Consider the following 20,165-nt stretch of genomic DNA (forward strand, 5'->3'; position numbering starts at 1 on the left):
TCCTCACCACTACCTTATGTACTAGGTACAAATTTATTATTTCTATTTTATGGATGGGGAAAAAGACATAAAATGTGATTATCAGATATGGGTGGAAATGGCAAAATCCCAGCAAAATTTCTGACTGAATATCCCTATTTTCTCAGTTTCTTGCTTCTTCTATTCTGAACAAACTTCTTTTAGATTAGCATGTGTTCTCATTTAACTTACTACTAATTTCTGAAAAGCTTGCCAAAAGAAAGAATACACATTTCAGGTCAATGAAATTAATTTGTTAATAACTAAATAAGCCAAGGTCAGACCTTTTCTTAATGTCTCACAATGCATACTTACCTTATGGCTAAAATATTTTTCAAACTTTAATCTTGCTAATTCCACACACTGGGACCAATTTCTAGGTCTTCTGCTAAGTAACTTTATAACTTGAAAACAGCCTTCTAAACTGTGTCCACTCTGTATCTTCTAGAATGGAAGAGAAAAAAAAAATCAACATACTTCCAATTACAAATATATACACATCCCCCACCAAAAGTTAGCCTAAGTTTGAAGTGTCAACTCATGTGTTTTACGCTTTTCTTTTTTCACCTCAAGCTCCTTTTCCCTTCCTTCTTCTTTAACCTTTCTTTTCTTTTCTGTTTAAGAAGGGGAATGGTAAGAGATAGCACACAAAATTTTAACTCTGATTTCTTATCTTACAAGTTATCCTCATATTTTCCTAGCTGTAAGTTCTTAGTACTATAATATATGTACTTACTATAAGTGCTATGAATATTTGATACTAAAAAGTGGGCCTTGTTAGCATAAGATTAAAAGAAAGTGAGAAAACATCTTTAAAGTTGCCTTCACTGTAAGAGTAATAAGTCTTGGAGATTATTGTTCCCTCATGAAATTTTAACTAGAACTTACCTCAATTTTTTCTTCCAAAGGGCTTAATAAAAGCCCTTTTATTATTTGTAGCCCTTCTATCATAATTATAATATCTTTATTAGCTTGAACCATATGAATTGCTGTTTTGTGAGTCAAACATGGTCAAATATTGACAATTCCATATAGTTCTACCAAACCAAAAGGATAATTTGTGACCTAATTTCAAGATTCCTTATGTATCATTTCACTTTTCATATACAATCACTCTTTATGGAGGTAAAATAAATCACTTGTAAATGACTTGAAAATAAGATTACACTGACACAAAGTGAGAAGTTTGTATTAAAATGTACTGATTTTTACCTGTAAGACTTCTTCTGCAGATGAATAGGTTTGCCAAAATTTGTTAAACAATGAAGGTTTGTGGGAAAAGGAACTTTCAAACTGTAACAGAGAAAAGAAAAAAAATTACAAAAAGAAGTCTGTTTAAAGTCAGAAATATCTTCTTTCTCACTTCAAAGAAAATAAATTTAAAAAGGAACTTTTACCTTATCTCTTGCCCACTGTATGGTATGTTCAATAGCAGCTGGAAAGGATTTTAGAGTACAAAATGGTATTTCCTCTTCTGGGGGATCCCGCTAATTTACAAAATATGACAACAGATACTTAAGGAGAAGCAATGACCAATTTTTATTGATTTAATTTAGTTTTGAGCTTTAAGGCTATTAAAAATCCAAAAATAAATAAAATCCAACCAGACATTTTTATATCTTCTCTCTCTTAGGCAATAAGAGAAGTTAATTCTTTTGACATTTAACCTATTTGTTAATAGCTATGTAATGCCAAACATGAATCTTTTTTTTTTTTTTTTTTGAGACGGAGTCTCGCTCTGTCACCCAGGCTGGAGTGCAGTGGCGCGATCTCAGCTCACTGCAAGCTCCGCCTCCCGGGTTTACGTCATTCTCCTGCCTCAGCCTCTCTGAGTAGCTGGGACTACAGGCACCTGCCACCACGCCCGGCTAATTTTTTTTTTGTATTTTTAGTAGAGACGGGGTTTCACCGTGGTCTCGATCTCCTGACCTCGTGATCCGCCCGCCTCGGCCTCCCAAAGTGCTGGGATTACAAGCATGAGCCACCGCACCCGGCTGAATCTTATTTATTATTTGTGTACTCATTTAAAGCACCATGTAGTACTCATGACACATCATCATCTATACATCATTTTTTCTTCATGAATCCAGGTGACATTTAAAGTTTTATAACACTCCCCGCTTTGAAAAGTAATTCAGGAATACCCAGTATAGTGCTCAGAAAAGCATGAGTTTTTCCATGGAGAAAAACATCTGGGAGCAGAAGTATGTCCTCGATGCTTGACACAGGTTTCTTGGAGAAAGCATGTATTAAATAAATGGTAAATACCTAAGTCGTTTTTTGTGGATAAAGTACCATTGAAGAAATCCACATTCTATTATAGAGTACATTTTGCCTAGGTTTATTGGTTTACCTAATCTAAAATGACTCACTTTGTCTCAGCAAGTGAATAAACTTTTGTCTTTGTTGACAGTTCTAGTCTCAATCTAATAGTTTGTTCTTATCAAACAATCTTAAACTCAAAGGGTATTAGAAAACTAAGCAGCTCTGAGAAATAAATAGTAAACAGAAGAATAATGCTCCAGAAACACCAGACACAAAATTCTGATAATTAAAAAAAAGTTCAATTATATTTTTAAAAATGTACATGCACATATGTATGAACATCATTGGCAGAGCAAAATCAGAGGGATTAGGAAAGCTAAATCAAATGTTGATCAAGACAAAAATTACAAGATATAAAAAAGACATCTATTTCAAAACATTGATTCACTTACATGACTATTGTAAGACTCAGTCAAATGCGGTACAATAACTTCAGTGTGTCCCTTAGTGCCCATTGTTCCAGAATCTAAAAGAGGCCTGAGATTTGCTAAGCAACGGCTATTTGAAAAGATAACAAGTAAAAAACAGAAAAGTGAGCAGTAACAATGTAACCAAAGGACATCCTACTACTTTCTATTGGCCATTTCACATACTGATCACTTCTTGAATGCAGTATTTTAGGAAAACAGATATACTACCATCAAACAGTGGATCATTCCTGTTACCCTATTCTGCACTATACACACACATCTTGTTGTTCAATCTAGTAATTTCTCTCTTTTCTACTAGTAGTACCCTAAATCTGGGGCTTTCTTAACCTTTATCTCTAGGTTAATTCCTAATAGTATTACTCCTTTTCCCTTGCTTTACATTTCTTCTTTGGTTATTTTCTAACTATTCTACCACACTATCTCTTCTCAATATTTTCTTTATCCCAAATAATATTAATCTTCTTTCTCAGTACTTACAATACCTATATTCTACAAATTTTTATTTTTTCAAGTTTTATTTTCTTCCCCTCTTTGGCCCGAGATTACATACTTTTCACATGTTTCAACTGATAAATTCTCCTCTGCTAATACATCTGCTCTACACCCTAAAATTGAGGAGTCATATAAAGATGTAAGGTGAACACATTTATAGTCATTCATTCATCTACTTATTTAAGGAATATTTACTAAATGACATCATGTGCTGGGCACTGAGGATACAATGACGGAAAGTAAATGGTCCCTGGATGAATGATTTAGTGAGGACACAAACCTTAAATAAATATGCGTATCAGTAAAAATGAGTGCCATGAAGGAAAAAGTACACAGTGCTAAGAAAATCACCATAGGAGGATCTAATTTAGAATTTGGGGGAAAAGAAGCTCTGTTTTGATAAAGAAATTTAGGCTGAAACTGAAAAGGATGAAGAAAAAAAGCTAAACTAGACGAAGAGTAGATAGGTAGATTAGAGATCAGGAATGTTAAGGCAAGAAAAACAGAACTTCCTAAGGCTGAAGAATAGTGTGTGCAAGTCCCTGAAGTAAAAAAGTGCTGAAGGCCTGGTAAGAAAAAGGCACAGACAGAAGGAGGGGGCACAGGTCAGAGCTGCTGCGGGTAACCAGCATGAGCTCGCCTGGTAGAAGAATATGAAAAAACAGAAGAATATGCAAACAGTTAAGGGAAAGTGCCAAGAAGACGGACTTTCTGCTGCTGCCCACAAGCAGAGGGACTTGGAGACCATGCAGCTGAAGCAGAAAAGGGAAAAGGAGAAGAAGGAACCTAAGTAGCTTTGTGGTTTGGTGTCCACCCCGTGCCCTTCGCCTATGTGCCTGAAGCCAGTCCCACCGTGCTCACGTTTCCTCCTCTAGTGCTCACAGGACCCAGTACTGATGGCATTCCCTTTGCCCTGAGTTTGCAGTGGGCCCTTTTTGTGCTTCCTTCTCAGGTAGCCCTCCCCTGGGCCATTCCTGGGGGTGAAGGAGTTACTCCTTCTATGTTTTCTATTGCAGTGGGACTCACCCCAAAGTATTAAAAATAGCTTTATAATTCAGAAAAAACAAAAGACAGCCAAAAAACTGAAAGGCACATACAGCTAGAATAAGGGGAGCCAAGGAAGACTGGTAAGTGTTACACTGGCATGGCGAACACGTGTAAAGTACTCCATGAAAAGCATTTAGGTTATGTTACAGATTTTGAATTTCATTCTAAGTATAATGAGAAATCATCAAAGGGTTTGTGTTTGAGGAGTACTACAATAGGAACATAAGGAATAATCAGATAATTCCGTAACTTTTCAATAAGTAATGTGGGAAATAGAAGTGAAAACTAAAGACAATTCTGTAGGAACATGAATTTCAAGAACATACCTGTCTACGTATCTCCTGGCTTCCACATTATCTAATGCTGTAATAATTATATCTTGTTTAGTATAGAACTCATCATTGTAAATGGTCTCAGTGGCTGGACAAACTTTGTTCAGGTGTGCATCTATCTTTATTTGAGAATTTATTTTCAGAGTAGCATCAGCAGCAGTATAACTTTTAGGTTTCTAAACAAACAATATAAGCAGAAGGAATATGTTAAACAACAAAAAAAAGGACAATGATTTTTCTATATGTTCCAGAGTGATAAGAATGTGTAAGTTCAGTCGTAGTCCATATATATATAATGAGAGTAATGAGATGTTTTCATTTTTGGCTTGTAGAAATTACATTCACTGTAATCACACTACATTAATAATGCACATTAGTCCAAATAATTTACAAATTATTAATAAAAATCTAAACACCTTCTATCTTATAGTTAAGTACTTTACAGTTCTTTTAAAAAGTTAAAAATTCAATTACAATTTTTCCCTAGTAATGATGTTTGACTTGGTAAGTGCCTAAAAAAAAATGAAAACACATTCAGTAAAACATTGGAAATCAACTCTGCAGAAGGTAAGTTCTTAGAGGTATGAGAGTTTAATACTTTGGTACTAACATATTTTAAAATTATTATTATTTCTGGATGGAAATATTTTCAGCAATCATTTGTGTTCAGTTTTATAAAAAAACAGTCCAGTAGTTCCTCACCTGCCTTCCACAACCCCCAAAAATGCCTAAAACTACAGACAGTACCAAACCCTATATATACTATGTATTTTCATATACACACACACCTATGATAAAGTTTAATTTATAAATTACAAATAGTAAGAGATTAATAACAATAAAACAAAACAATCATAACAATATACATTAATAAAAGTCATATGAATATGATCTCTCCCTCTCAAAATACAGTATCTTATTTTACCACACTGTACTCACCTATTTTCAGATCCTGGTTGACCATGGCTAACTGAAACTGTGGCAAGCAAAACTGTGGATACCGCTGATAACGGGTACTACTGTGCTCTAAATATAATTTATTCTTTATTTTCTTAAAAAGATTTAGTGACTATTTTTAAATCATGATTGTTATTTCAGGTGCGGTCACTGTTCATCTGCATTTGCTTTGGCACTAAATATCTTTAGGCCATTCTGTTTAAATTCACACATCTAGTTTTAACGGTATTTCTGTCTCTTCTCACATTCTTAGGCTGACATATTTCACTTATCAGTGTTCTAAGTGTACAAACAAATCAAACTTTGTTAGAACACAGTAAAATAAGAATGAACAGGCCTTTATAGTTCTTCTCTAAGGAAGATGCACCAAGTTAAGCAAATACACTTTGCACCATATTTTAGTTCACAACGGACCCTGTTACTTTGTCTATTGCACTTGGATAAGCGAGGCAATTAGATTAACTATGACATCTGTTCTAGTTACTTTCTGTTCATGACATTACTAAGCTTAGTTTATGAAGACTTGCAATGAGTTGTTGAACAATAAAGAAAAAACTTTTTTTGTTTTAATTTTTTAAAAACTTTTCTTAGGGTAGAACTGGTTTTTCCCTAGGTTGCCCTGGCTGGTCTGGAACTCCTAACCTCAAGCAATCCTCCTGTGTTGGCTTCCCAAAGTGCTGGGATTATAGGCATGAGCTATTGCGTCTGGCTGAAACATTTCTAAAGTAAAAGCAAATCTGCTTGACTAAAAATGCTTTTTTTCCTGACTTAAATATTTTGATCTCTATAAAAAGGGAGAAAATTGAGAACAAGCACTATTTTACAATAAAAAGGGATGTTGGTCAAACGATCAAAAGAGCACAAAAATTCTAAGTGCTAAACTTTTATCTGATTTATGACAAAGATAAAAAAAGACAGTGCCAAATTTGCTAACTATCAAAACCTCAAATTAGAAATATATTTCTATATACTTCCTTTCTAAAATTGAATGTCAACATACCCTGGTGATTACAAAATGAAAAAAATACTGACTGTTTCACAACTCAGGTTTCAATTCCAAAATCAATGCAAAAATCAATATTGTGCATTAAATAATTTAATATTTTCCCTTTTGTCATTCCCACTGATAATTTGAAAGATTCTAATAAAATAACACGATTGTTCAATCACTATTTTCTATTTATTAAAAGGAAACTCTCTTCTTTTTTGTATAATACATGATTTAAATTTGAAACAGAATAGCAACATACCTGTATGTGATGAGGACGAAATAGGAACTGTCTATTTAAGTTGGATTTCTCTATCAAGTCAGGATCTGTAACTGTAATCTAATATCAAGAAAATATGGCTGAAATTACATTAATGGATACATTTTAATCTATTTTTCTTTTCTCAATATGACTAAAAAAGTCCTGACAAATTATTCTGAATTAGTCTGGTTGGTAAAGGTTATAATGATACAAACATTCCCAAATAGTTACCAATACTACTCTTTTATATTTTATTTAATTGTAATTAATGTTTTACATACGAGCACATCAAACAAAATAGCTGAGGCCAATTGCAATTCCTGTTCAAAACTTTTTTCTAATTATTCATAACAAAACAAAACTTTTTAGAACTATGAAATGGATTACCTGCAGAGGAGCTAGCTCTTCTTTCTAAACTGATATTTATTCTTAATCTCAACTAATTTAGGAAGAAGGCTTATATGTATCAATTTGAAAGGAACTGTGGCTAAAGCAGAGGCTTACAAACTCTGGTCTTGAACTCCTAACCTCCTAATTAGGCAGGCTGCCTATTTTTGTAAATAAAGTTTTATTGAAACACTGTTATACCATTTAAGAATTGTCTACCGCTGTTTTCATGATCCTAGGGGCAGAACTGATAAGTTGTGACAGAGATCTTTGGTCTGCAAACCTGAAATATTTGCAATCTTGTCCTTTAAGAAAAAGTCTGCAGACTCATTCTAAAGGATGCAAGAAGAAAGTAAACTCAAGATAATCTGAAGAGTATTCAAAATGCATTTGCCACTTCAGCATTTTTAAACAAGATTTACCTAGATGTAGAATGTCTCAGACTATATTCCACATTCATTTTCTTTTAGTTGTTATTTCCCTGATATTTTTAATATTTCTGTGTAATTATGATAGGGAGTGTCTTTTAATGGAAAAAATCAAACAGAAAATATCTTTTAACAAAAAAGCGTAATCAATTCATTGTTCACTGATATTAAGGCTTTTTCTTTCCACCTCCTCCAATTCTGCTTTTCATTCCCCTCTATTTTTGCCTTGTACTGGACTGACCAAGTTTTCTTGATTCCTACTGCCCCCAACTCCCCAAACTGGTTTAGAAGCTAAGTGCCTAATGTTATGTGGTTATGCTCAAAATTTTAACATGCTTATGTGACTTCAGATCTAAAATTAATTAAAATTTCTATCTTCCTGAAAACCGAGAATATCTAAATCATTTAATTTAGAACTCTCCAGTCTGCTTTCCATGAGATCAGTTACACTTAAAACTTTTAACCATCTCACTCTAAGGTTTTAAAAAATCAATATTCATGTAAATCAAAGAATGCTGACAAATGCCCTTTACACACTGCCCACACAACCTAACATCTTTCAGTAAGAACCAATAAGTGGTAGTAATCTTTCATCATTTTATTTGTCAGCTATCTTTGCTCTCCCTCTTGAACTGAGTATGGAAATCTAGGTTAATAGTAATTTTCCCTTACACTATGAAGATATGCTTCCATTATCTTCCATTTATTGCTGATGAAAAGTCTATTATGCAATCTCTTTTTTTAATCTTTGCTTTTGATTTGTTTGGTACTAGTTTATCTTTCCAATTTGAAAACACTTGTCTTTCTTTAACTCTGAGAACTTTTGTCATTATCTTTGGAATATATTGCTTCTTCTCCCTTATCTTTATCTCTGGAAATTCTACTCGACCTATGTTGGACCTTGCAAAAGCACTTCTTTCATTAAAAACGGATATCTTTCTGCACTGCATTCTGGGTATTTATATTTATCTTCGATTTGTCCATTCTCACCTCAGTTATATTTAAATTTTAACATTAGTGATTACACAGAAATTCTTACTTGGCTTTCTGTAAAAATTTCAATGCCTTTTTTTCCCGTTTCTAGTCCTCTTTATCTCTGATCATTTTTAACTTTAAAGTTTGTTCTATTTTCTGTAAAATATTCTATTATTGGTAGCACTTATCATCTGTAATTCTTAGGAGACTAATTCTTTTATTTGCCATGGCTGATTCTTGTGGTGGTTCCCTTTCTAGTGAATAGTCATTTTTTAATCTGAATTGTCTTTAATGAAGGCTAACTTTTCTGCATAGTCCTGAGTGTGTTATTATCATCATGATGCAGTTTTATATTTGCTTTAAAGGCTGTAAGTTTTAGTGGTCTTAAATTTGTTACATTCTGTTCTCTGCTTTAAGTTTTTATATGATATCATTTTGGACCCCTCACCCTGGTGTGGTACATGCTCTGAGTTTCAATTTCTCATTAGTGACTTCTGTTTTTACTTAAAGTTTTGGACAGACATTCAAGATAGAAACACTTGTAAGTCCCCATGGCTTTCAACTTAGGATTTTTTCTTCTCTCTTGGTTCCTGGGACCTGGGAATTTCTCTTTTCAGCTTGGCTACATTACACTTAAAAAAAATGTATATAGTAAGCCTGTGTTTCCAGTAGTAGAGAATCATGTCCACATTAACTTATCTTGTTTTGTTATTTGAAGTCAGTAGGTTTCTTCACTACAGTTCTTTTCCTGACCTTTATATGCTAGTGTGCATCATGAATTTCCAAGGAGTTAAAGCATTTAGGTGATTCCTAAACTGATGTAACCAAAGACTTTTTTCTTTTTAAAATCACCACAAGTAATAGTGGTTTGTGAAGCAGTATTTAGGAAATGTTAATATAAACATAGAACGTCTGCCTGTAACTACAATAGTAATGTATGCTCTTTTGAATTGGAATAATAAGCTAAGATCAATAAACTTTTATAAAAGGTGAACTATCATATAAATTTTAACCATTTAATCAGTCTTCTGTTAGTCACCTTGATATATCTATGAAATCACTAATGGAATATAGTTCATCTTAAAAGGCAAACAGCACCAATCAAATAAATTTCTATTTAAATATATGACATGGCTTGCAATTAACTCACATTTAGAGTCTTAAGAATTTAAATTGTACACTGAGCTTTATATTTTTCCCACTACTTTTAATACTTATTAATTGAAACTACATCTGAGTACTCTGCAACTTTGTAATGTTAGCCTCAGTTGTCTTAAACATTTAACAATAAACACTATCTAACAGAAACAACAACATATTTTATAGTCTGCAAAGCCCTTTCACATTTGATCATCACAATAACGTTATGAGATAGGTAGTACAAATGTCAGTTTCACAGTAGCAGAGAAGGAAACTGAGAAAATAATTAATTTGCTACAAGGGAAAGAGAAGTAATTTGCTACAAGGTAACATAAGTTTTGAAAAGTGGTCAAAAGGGCATGAGAATCTTCCAATTTTGTTTAATGCTCTATTTTCGAAAAATTGATACTTCAGATTTATACAGTCAAATACAGCTGGAAAAAGGGCAACAACAGAAATATAAACTTTTAACTCTCAAGGATTGATATCTTACCATTCCTTTCTCTTTGCTTGTGCCAACACCAAGTAAAGCAAAATTTTTTAACATTTCACAGCCTATAGCTCCACACCCTACCTATGGAAGAGAAAAATGGTATATATCAGATTAAAATAACCTGGCTATTTGTGAATCATTTTACTTTGAAATATTTAGCAGGTTAATTTTACCACTGTGTTTCAACAACAACAAAAAAAGTATAAACTTAATAAGGAAAAGCATAATTTTACAATTTCTTTAAACAGAAGACATTTAAAAATTCCAAATAAAATTTAAACATTGAACTGCTTATGTAAGATAGAAATAAACACAATATAATGTTAGTACAACATTAAAAAAAAGATTCCTCGCTTTTGGACATTTCTCAAAACTCATTTACTGAATAAAACTATTCTAAGACTTCTACTATTATCTAAAATTGATAATACTAGATTCCATATGCATGTAAAAAGCTCAGTTAACAGTTGATTTTTAAAACATTATTTTAAAGATGATTAATAAGAATAAGCAGTAATTTTCAGGGCTAATTTTAATAATTAATAAATGGCAGGGAGAATTGTTTTATGTTATTGGGGAAAATTTCCCTGCCAATGCACTAAGACAATTAAGAAATACAGAATAGGCTGGGTGGGTGGCTCACACCTGTAATCCCAGCACTTTGGGAAGCTGAGGAGGGCGGATCAGGAGGTCAGGATTTCGAGACCAGCCTAGCCAATATGGTGAAACTCTGTCTCTATTGAAAATACAAAAATTACCTGGGCGTGGTGGCACGCCCCTGTAGTCCCAGCTACTTGGGAGGCTGAGGCAAGAGAATCACTTGAACCAGAGGCAAGAGAATCACTTGAACCAGAGGCAGAGGTTGCAGTGAGCCGAGATCACACCACTGCATTCCAGCCTGAGTGACAGAGCGAGACTCTGTCTCAAAAAAAAAAAAAAAAAAAAAAAATACAGAATACATTTCTATATTCCTTCATTTAGTGAGAAAAAAAATAAAAAAACCACCAATTTTCAAACATATTTCTAGAAAATAATTTAATTTTTGAAATTATCATACTCATACTTTTACTTTAAATATATTTATTAGACCAGAGGATGGAAAACTTTTTCTGTCAAGGGCCAGACAGTAAATAATTTCAGCTTTACAGGCCGCATGGTCTCGGTTACAACTAATCACTTGTACTCTACACACTTAGAGTCAAATTTGTTTCAATGAATTAAGTTGATATACGATAGCAGTTTGAATATACTATTCCAATGATTATTGATACTTACTAAGAAGATGCTTAAATTTTGCAGTTTCTGACACAAAGCGTCCCCAATGCAGGCTCTTAAGGCATCATATCTATCTCCTCTGAAAAAAAAACATATACCAAAAAGCAGAAATAAAAAACAGTAAAATTAGTTTCACTGTCATTAATACCAATTTAATGTTGTACTTTAAAAGGAAATATTCTTTAAAAGTTTCCCCTAACCAATCTTAATTGAAAAAGAAAAGCCCCCATAAAGAAATCCATTTTTCCTTTTTCCATTTGGCTTAATAGTCTAAATACAAATGACTTAAGTGAAGGTGACTTTGGTTTATCTAGAAAAAAAATTTTCCTAAGCCAGAGATTTTTAAGGAAAGTTCTTAGAGGAATCTATGGATGGGCTTTGGAGCTGATAACCCACTTAAATCAATGGCAGAAATCTGGGTGATGCGTATTTTCAGGAGAATAATTCTAAACTTTTCATTCTCAAAAAGATTTATGACCCAAAAAGGTGAAGAATTACTTATATAAATAAAGACTACAGATAGCAGTTTTTTTCCATCTAACATCACCATGGTATTTTAAATGCTAACCATTCTCACGGCATACAATTTAAAACTTTGCATTCACTACTTATCAAGTAGTAAAGAGATACGACATTATTATGACACTTAAAATGATTCCTAAGTAGAGAAAAAACAACTACAAAAGTGATTTAGGAGAAAAGACATATAAAACAAAGGTATGTTTAGACAAAACTTTTAAAATCTATTTGCCTGTTAGTAAAAGCAAGAGAAATTTCATTATTACCGTGGGAGAAATTGTTCACATTCAGGTTTGCCGAGTGATTCAACAATATCTGCTGCTTCAAGATATAACTTAAAGTAGAAGATTAAAAACATAATTATTATGTATAAAACTTAAATTACTATAAAAAAGCTTCTTTACAGTTATTTAATAGTCATGAAGGAAAAAATAATAAAAAAAGGCAATTCAGAGTAAAATATTTAAAAATATAATTAAAAATATATAATATACATTTCTATATTCTCTTATTAAAATAATGGTAAAATCTGAATGAACTGCTGACAGATAGAATTTGATTCATGTCACTTAGCCACCCTAATTTTAAACCAAAGGAAATTTCACCTCCAAATCTATTTTTCATAACTACACAAAAGCTTTAGACGCCCCCATTCGATTTCAGCTACATTTGAATAAGTAATTTGATTACTGTTTGTTTTTTGTTTTTGATTTTTTGAGACAGAGTCTTTCTGTTGCCCAGGCTGGAGCACAGTGGTGTGATCTCTGCCTCCTGAGTTCAAGTGATTCTCCTGCCTCAGCCTCCCGAGTAGCCAGGACTATAGGCACGCGCCACCATGCCCGGCTAATTTTTTTGTATTTTTAGTAGACATGGGGGTTTTACCATGTTGGTCAGGCTGGTCTCCAACTCCTGACCTCAGGTGATCCGCCTACCTTGGCCTCCAAAGTGCTGGGATTACAGGCGTGAGCCACCGTGCCCAGCCATAATTTGATTACTTTTTGAGAAGAAAGTACCTACTCTGTATTTATTTTTCAGCTTGGATATATAATCTATAATTATACATACTATGTGTATGTGTATGTCATCTATAATTTCACACACTATAGGAAAATAATCTAGGAAACCAAAATTTCAGCATTTTTAAAAATACCAAAGAGAATTAATTTAAGTTAACGAAGAAAAGAACTGAGTCTTACTCTCATTTTCATTTAAGTAACTTGTGTGGCTAAATTTGAACATGAACAAATGGTTATTTTACTATAACACAGAATCTATATTAACAATTAATTTTTATTTTATTATTTCTCATGGTGTTATCTTTTTTTTTTTTTTTTTTTTTTGAGACAGAGTCTCACTCTGTCGCCCAGGCTGGAGTGCAGTGGCACAATCTCGGCTCACTACAACCTCCGCCTCCCAGGTTCAAGAGATTCTCCTGCCTCAGCCTCCCGAGTAGCTGGGACTATAGGGGCGTGCCACCATGCCTAGCTAATTTTTCGTATTTTTAGTACAGACGGGGTTTCACCATGTTAGCCAGGATGGTCTCCAACTCCTGACCTCGTGATCCGCCCGCCTCGGCCGCTCAAAGTGCTGGGATTACAGGCATAAGCCACCATGCCTGCCCTAATGGTTATCTTTAAACCAGATTTTTACTAATGTACTTGCATTCTGTGTTGAAATAAATAATTCAGCAGCAAAAATAGCATTATGTGAGTACTTTTTAAAATATAAAAAAATGAGCCAGGTGCAGTGGCTCACGCCTATAATCCCAGCACTTTGGGAGGCTGAGGTGGGTGGATCACAAGTTCAGGAGTTTGAGACCAGTCTGGCCAACATAGTGAAATCCCATCTCTACTAAAAACACAAAAAGTTAGCCAGGTGTGGTGGTCTGCATCTGTAATCCCAGCTACTTGGGAGGCTGAGGCAGGAGAATCGCATGAACCCGGAGACAGAGGTTGCAGTGAGCTGAGATCGCGCCATTGCACTCCAGCCTGGGTGACAGTGCGAGACTCCGTCTCAAAAAAAAAATAAAATAAAATAAAATAAATGATAAATGTTGTATTCAAAATGTTTATGGTGTTTCAACAGAGAGAGGGCCTAGAGGCAGTATCCTTTCATACCTTGTGCCAATTATTCCTGCTGGCAAAAGAAATGGGGATTTTTATCCCATCTTGTGATGTTCATACCCCAAGCAACTCTAAAACCTGTACTACTCCCATGTTTTCCACTTTTGTAAGTTTATACCTAGAAAGGGAACCCGAAGGTTCATGATAGTAAAAGATTCCATGGAACAAATTCAAGAGTCCTGAGAGCCCGAGAATGCTAAGCTTATGGTACTGGAGAACAATTACCTGTAAGGATAGAACATTCATTCCCTTACTATCACAACTAAGGGAAATACATTTGAGAAGGCAACTTTGGGTTATATCTCAATAGCCCTAAAATATCATCCTGTTAATTTCAATCACAGAATCAAGTGTTGGTGGCATACTGCTTGCATCTCTTTCATGCATCAAAAAGTATTTTAAGGTCGCTTTTCTAATATATTAATACTACATCATAATATGTAACACATTCCATTTCATGAGTAAAGAATTCAACTTTAAAAACTCAGAACTAACCCACTGGCACAAAGGAGAAAATTTTCCTGTTACAGCTTTCAATACTTCTTGGCTGGCAACACCTCCTACTGCTGCAGCAAGTGGAGATAAAAAGCCTTGAGCAGTCCAAGAGAGCCAATGCACAATGTCAGCATTTACATCAGGCTAAAACAAAAGCCATAAAAGACAATAGTATTAACAGCATTTACACAGTACACTTAAAATTCCAATGACTAAATGTGAGAATTAGAACTTAACTTCTAAAAAAGCTATTCAATTCCCCTACTAAATAGCTCTAAAAATGTCCCAATTTCATGATAACAGACCCATTTGCGTGTTACATTAAGTAGTGTCTCCCTTTACTAGTATCTGCCCATTTTTGTTTTTGGACTCTATATGTCACTCTAGGGCATCATTTATAATTAACTCGAATATCTACCATTTATAGTTTTTGTCAAAGAACAGTTCTGTGATGCCAGTCAGACATATTTACAAATAAACAGACTTTATTTAAAATGTTTGTTAATGAAAACTACTATGAAAAAACCCTGAACTATGATAAACGAAAATAAAATGATCTTAAAAATGATAAGCTATCAGTTTGTGTTGAAAGTTGTAAATAAAAACTGCAATGAATAATAACACAATACACTTAGAGATAATGTTTTCAATTACACTTAAAAGTTATGTATCTCAAAACAGAACATTTTAAAGGAAATATTGGAAAACTGAATTTTAGATCTATTATTTTAGCACAATTTCTTATATGTGACAAAGATCTTTTCACGAGCCCTGTTTTCTTTCTCTTCCTATTCTTTAAACATCAGTAATCTTAATTTTATCAATAAACTTCAAGTTTGCCTAATTAATCTTCTGAAATCCTATGTAAAGGAAGAGTTCTCGTACACATAGGAGCGGGAAGAGAAGTTTTTATTACACTCTCAAAAATATTTGTGACACAAAATGGTTACTACTTACTATTCCACCCCTCCATTTCAACTTTCTATATCTCATTATTTACAACTATTGAGCACTAGCCTCAACCAAGATCAATTACAATTTAAATTCTGCAATTTTTGAATGCAGATATTGTTGGTGGTGATAATATTAAAAACAATAATGAGAATGATAATAACAGTGTAAGTGGGCACTTACCATGCCAGGTTATATATTAAGTCCTTACATAACCTTCAAAATAATCCTTATAAATATAATTTCTATTATACAAGTAAGAAAACTGAAACATTGAAAAATTAAGTAACTTATTCAAGATTTTATAGCTAGTAAATGGTGAAGCCAGGATCTGGACCCAAAAAGTCCAACTTTATAGGTTTATTCTCAGCATTACGTTATGCAACCTCCTAGGATTCTTTATTTTTTAGTAAACAAACATCTAAATTTTGGGAATTTTTGGTTACCATAGGATAAAGACAGCAGCCTATAGCTAAATTTCCCCAAATAATCTCCAAAACATATGCATAATCACAAGAAGAGAAATAAAACAGTGACAGGGTTTCAGTATTACTAGAAAACAGAACATTATAAATTTCAAATTACTTGGAAGTAGAAAGACAGATTGCAACTCCATCAGCATCTCTCTGGATTTCACATTGCTACAATCTCGGACAGAGAGCAGAAAATACGAAGAGATCACAGAAGAGAGTGAAAGGCCTAATGGTAACAAAACGCAGTCCTAAGAAAAAGAAAGACCCACACTACGTGCAGAAAATATTGATGAGAGGTATAAAACTGGTGGCAGATCTCAGCTGTCAAAGAATGTCATCCTGGGAGAGAAAGATGTAAACAAAAGAGGGGAGACATTCTTTGAGAGAGAAAGCTAAAGAGAGAGATGTTAAGAATTTGGTAAAAATCAAAGAGACCTACGAAACACACCAATACCTCTCCACCACAAAAACGTCATCCATTAAAAGCTCCTTTTCAGTATCCTAAGAGAAGAGAGTACTACAAAAATAGGAATCTAAAAAGCACCTAAAACCCTTACGCTGTCCAAACAATAAGCACAAAAAGCATTCTACTATACAAAGCTAATGTAAGAAGAAAATAGAAAACCAGAATCAAAACATTTCAGCTACCGAAAATCCACACCCCCACAACTAACCAAAAGTCAGAGGATATTTAAGTGAATTATATATTCTTAACAAGCACTTGGCAACGTAGGGGAAAAAAACAACACAAAAAACCTTGAATCAGGAATTTAAAAACTAAGAACAGAAATGATCCATTCTACCCTTCCAGAAAAGAAAAGAAATAATTAAACAACATTTGACTCTGCGTATCAAAATGGGCTTATGGTGTACGTAAGAAACTTTACTGAATAATCAACTCTGAGATATAACCTGGTAAAACTATTAGATGAAGACAAAGATTAAACACATAGGGCCTTAAAGCAAAAAGACTAGATTACTTCTAAGAGTATGAAAATTCAGCTGGCATCTTATTTTTCAACAGCAAAATATGAAGCAAGATACCAGTGAACAAAGAGCCCAGAATTTTACATCTAGCCAAGCTTACAAGTATGAAAGCTACAGAAAAAATAGGAAACATACAAAAACTCAGGGAATACCATAATTCTGAGCTCTTTTTGAGAAACAGGCTAAACCTGATTTCAAGACTTAATATAAAAGCCACAATAAGCAAGACAGGATGGAGCTGGCAAAAGGACAGAAACAACATGAAGACTATTAATAGAGTACAGAAATAAACCTATATATACATGGTAAAAAAACTGTTGACAAAAATGCCATGACATTTCAATACAGAATAGCCTTTTCAACAAATGGGCTGGAATAGCTGGACATTCATATACAAAAAAATTAACTTTCATCTATACTTTGTGCAGTATATAAAGACAAACTCATAAAACTACAAAAGAGTGCACAAAATTAGTGTAAAGTCATGTACACTGATCTGTACTTCGTATGATCATGTCTTTATCAATACTTTGCACCATATGCAAAAATGAACTTATAAAATTACAAAAAATATAAATTGTCTAGAAGAAAACTGCTTTTTGACCCTGTGTTAAAAAAGCTCAACACAAAAAAGCACAAACCACAAAAAGTATTCTTTTTGTGATTTGATAAACTGAATTTCAGAGACTACTGTAAAACATGTATCTGATAAAGAACTTATATCCAAATAGATAGACATATAAAAACTCTCTCAACCAATAATTAAAAGCTATTTTAAAAACAGGCAAAGATTTTAAAACACAGTTTATTAAAGAAGAGATATGAATGGCAAATAAGCATATTAAAAGATATTCAAATTCATGGCCAGTGATATGAAAATGAAAACCAAAATGAGATACTATCACACACATAAAAATGTTTAAAATCATATAAACAGTCAACACAGAGTGTAAGGAAGATGCAGCACAACTGAAATACTCATACACTTCTGGTGAGAATGCAAAAAGGTACAGCTACTTTGCAAAACAGTTTGGCAGTTTCTTATAAAATTAAACATGGTCTTGGTCCTCCAAGATGGCCGAATAGGAACCGCTCCAGTCTGCAGCTCCCAGCGAGATTGAAGCAGAAGACAGGTGATTTCAGCATTTCCAACTGAGGTCCCTGCTTCATCCCACTGGAACTGGTTGGACAGTGGGTGCAGCCCATGGAGGGTGAGCCGAAGCAGGGCGGTACGTCACCTCACCTAGGAAGCACAAGGGGTCAGGGGATTTCCCTCTCCTAGCCAAGGGACGCCATGACAGACTATACCTGGAAAAACGGTACACTTCCGCCCAAATACTGCACTTTTCCCACCATCTTAGCAACCGGCAGACCAGAAGATTCTCTCCTGTGCCTGGCTTGGTGGATCCCACACCCACGGAGCCTTGCTCACTGCTAGCGCAGCAGCCTGAGATCCACCTGCGAGGCTGCAGCCTGGCAGGGGTACAGGTGTCCGCCATTGCTGAGGCTTGAGTAGGTAAACAAAGCAGCCGGGAAGCTTTAACTGGGTGGAGCTCACCCCAGCTCAGCAAGGCCTACTGCCTCTATAGACTCAACCTCTGTGGGCAGGGCTTAGCTAAACAAAAGGCAGCAGACAACTTCTGCAGACTTAAATGTCCTTGTCTGACAGCACTGAAGAGGGCAGTGGTTCTCCTAGCCTGGCGTTCAAGCTCTGAGCATGGACAGACTGCCTCCTCAAGTGGGTCCCTGACCCTCATGTAGACTGACTGGGAAACACCTCCCAGTAGGGGCCGACAGACACCTCACACAGCGGAGTGCCCCTCTGGGACGAAGCTTCCAGAGGAAAGATCAGGCAGCAATATTTGCTGTTCGGCAATATTTGCTGTTCTGCAGCCTCCACTGCTGATACCCAGGCAAACAGGGTCTGGAGTGGACTTCCAGCAAACTCCAACAGACCTGCAGTTGAGGGGCCTGACGGTTAGAAGGAAAACTAACAAACAGAAAGGAATAGCATCAACATCAACAAAAAGGACATCCACACCAAAACGCCATCTGTAGGTCACCAACATCAAAGACCAAAGGTAGATAAAACTACAAAGATGGGGAGAAACCAGAGCAGAAAAGCCTAAAATTCCAAAAACGAGAGTGCCTCTTCTCCAAAGGATTGCAGATCCTCGCCAGCAGCGGAAGAAAACTGGATGGAGAATGACTTTGATGAGTTGACAGAAGTAGGCTTCGGAAGGTTGGTAATAACAAACTTCTCTGAGCTAAAGGAGCATGTTCTAACCCATTGCAAGGAAGCTAAAAACCTTGAAAAAAGGTTAGAAGAATTGCTAACTAGAATAAACAGTGTAGAGAAGACCTCAAATGACCTGATGGAGCTGAAAACCATAGCATGAGAACTTCGCGATGCATGCACAAGCTTCAATAGCTGATTCGATCAAATGGAAGAAAGGATATCAGTGATTGAAGATCAAATTAATAAAATAAAGCGAGAAGACAAGATTAGAGAAAAAAGAGTAAAAAGAAATGAACAAAGCCTCCAAGAAATATGGGGCTATGTGAAAAGACCAAATCTACATTTGGTTGATGTAACTGAAAGTGACAGGGAGCATGGAACCAAGTTAGAAAACACTCTTCAGGATATTATCCAGAAGAACTTCCCCAACCCAGCAAGGCAGGCCAACATTCAAATTCAGGAAATACAGAGAGCAACACAAAGATACTCCTTGAGAAGAGCAACCCCAAGACACATAATTGTCAGATTCACCAAGGATGAAATGAAGGAAAAAATGTTAAAGGCAGCCAGAGAGAAAGGTTGGGTTACCCACAAAGGGAAGTCCATCAGACTAACAGCAGATCTCTTGGCAGAAACCCTACAAGCCAGAAGAGAGTGGGGGCCAATATTCAACATTCTTAAATAAAAGAATTTTCAACCCAGAATTTCACATCCAGCCAAACTAAGCTTCATAAGTGAAGGAGAAATAAAATCCTTTACAGACAAGCAAATACTGAGAGATTTTGTCATCACCAGACCTGCCTTACAAGAGCTCCTGAAGGAAGCAGA

General features: G+C 34.8%; 2 protein-coding genes across 3 annotated transcripts in view; one reads left to right on the forward strand and one right to left on the reverse strand.

The window, feature by feature from the left end:
• UBA6 (ubiquitin like modifier activating enzyme 6) overlaps positions 1 to 20,165 on the reverse strand; it is an 87,167-nt gene that overhangs the window by 18,872 nt on the left and 48,130 nt on the right. For both annotated transcript variants that reach the window (XM_032151881.2, XM_032151888.2), the window contains exons 14-23: positions 14,688 to 14,831; positions 12,336 to 12,403; positions 11,551 to 11,629; positions 10,276 to 10,356; positions 6,853 to 6,930; positions 4,640 to 4,821; positions 2,736 to 2,841; positions 1,416 to 1,505; positions 1,231 to 1,311; positions 334 to 462 (exon numbers count right to left, since the gene is read on the reverse strand). In XM_032151881.2, coding sequence (XP_032007772.1) covers positions 334 to 462; positions 1,231 to 1,311; positions 1,416 to 1,505; positions 2,736 to 2,841; positions 4,640 to 4,821; positions 6,853 to 6,930; positions 10,276 to 10,356; positions 11,551 to 11,629; positions 12,336 to 12,403; positions 14,688 to 14,831 — 1,038 coding nt within the window. The remainder of the gene's footprint in view (positions 1 to 333; positions 463 to 1,230; positions 1,312 to 1,415; positions 1,506 to 2,735; positions 2,842 to 4,639; positions 4,822 to 6,852; positions 6,931 to 10,275; positions 10,357 to 11,550; positions 11,630 to 12,335; positions 12,404 to 14,687; positions 14,832 to 20,165) is intronic.
• On the forward strand, positions 3,893 to 4,060 carry LOC116468340 (small EDRK-rich factor 2-like). Its single transcript, XM_058434716.1, has one exon. The coding sequence runs from the start codon at positions 3,920 to 3,922 to the stop codon at positions 4,058 to 4,060; it is 141 nt and encodes a 46-aa protein (XP_058290699.1). The 5' UTR covers positions 3,893 to 3,919.

This window comes from Hylobates moloch, unplaced genomic scaffold, assembly GCF_009828535.3.
Source record: "Hylobates moloch isolate HMO894 unplaced genomic scaffold, HMol_V3 SCAFFOLD_2, whole genome shotgun sequence".
NCBI classification, from domain to species: Eukaryota; Metazoa; Chordata; class Mammalia; order Primates; family Hylobatidae; genus Hylobates; species Hylobates moloch.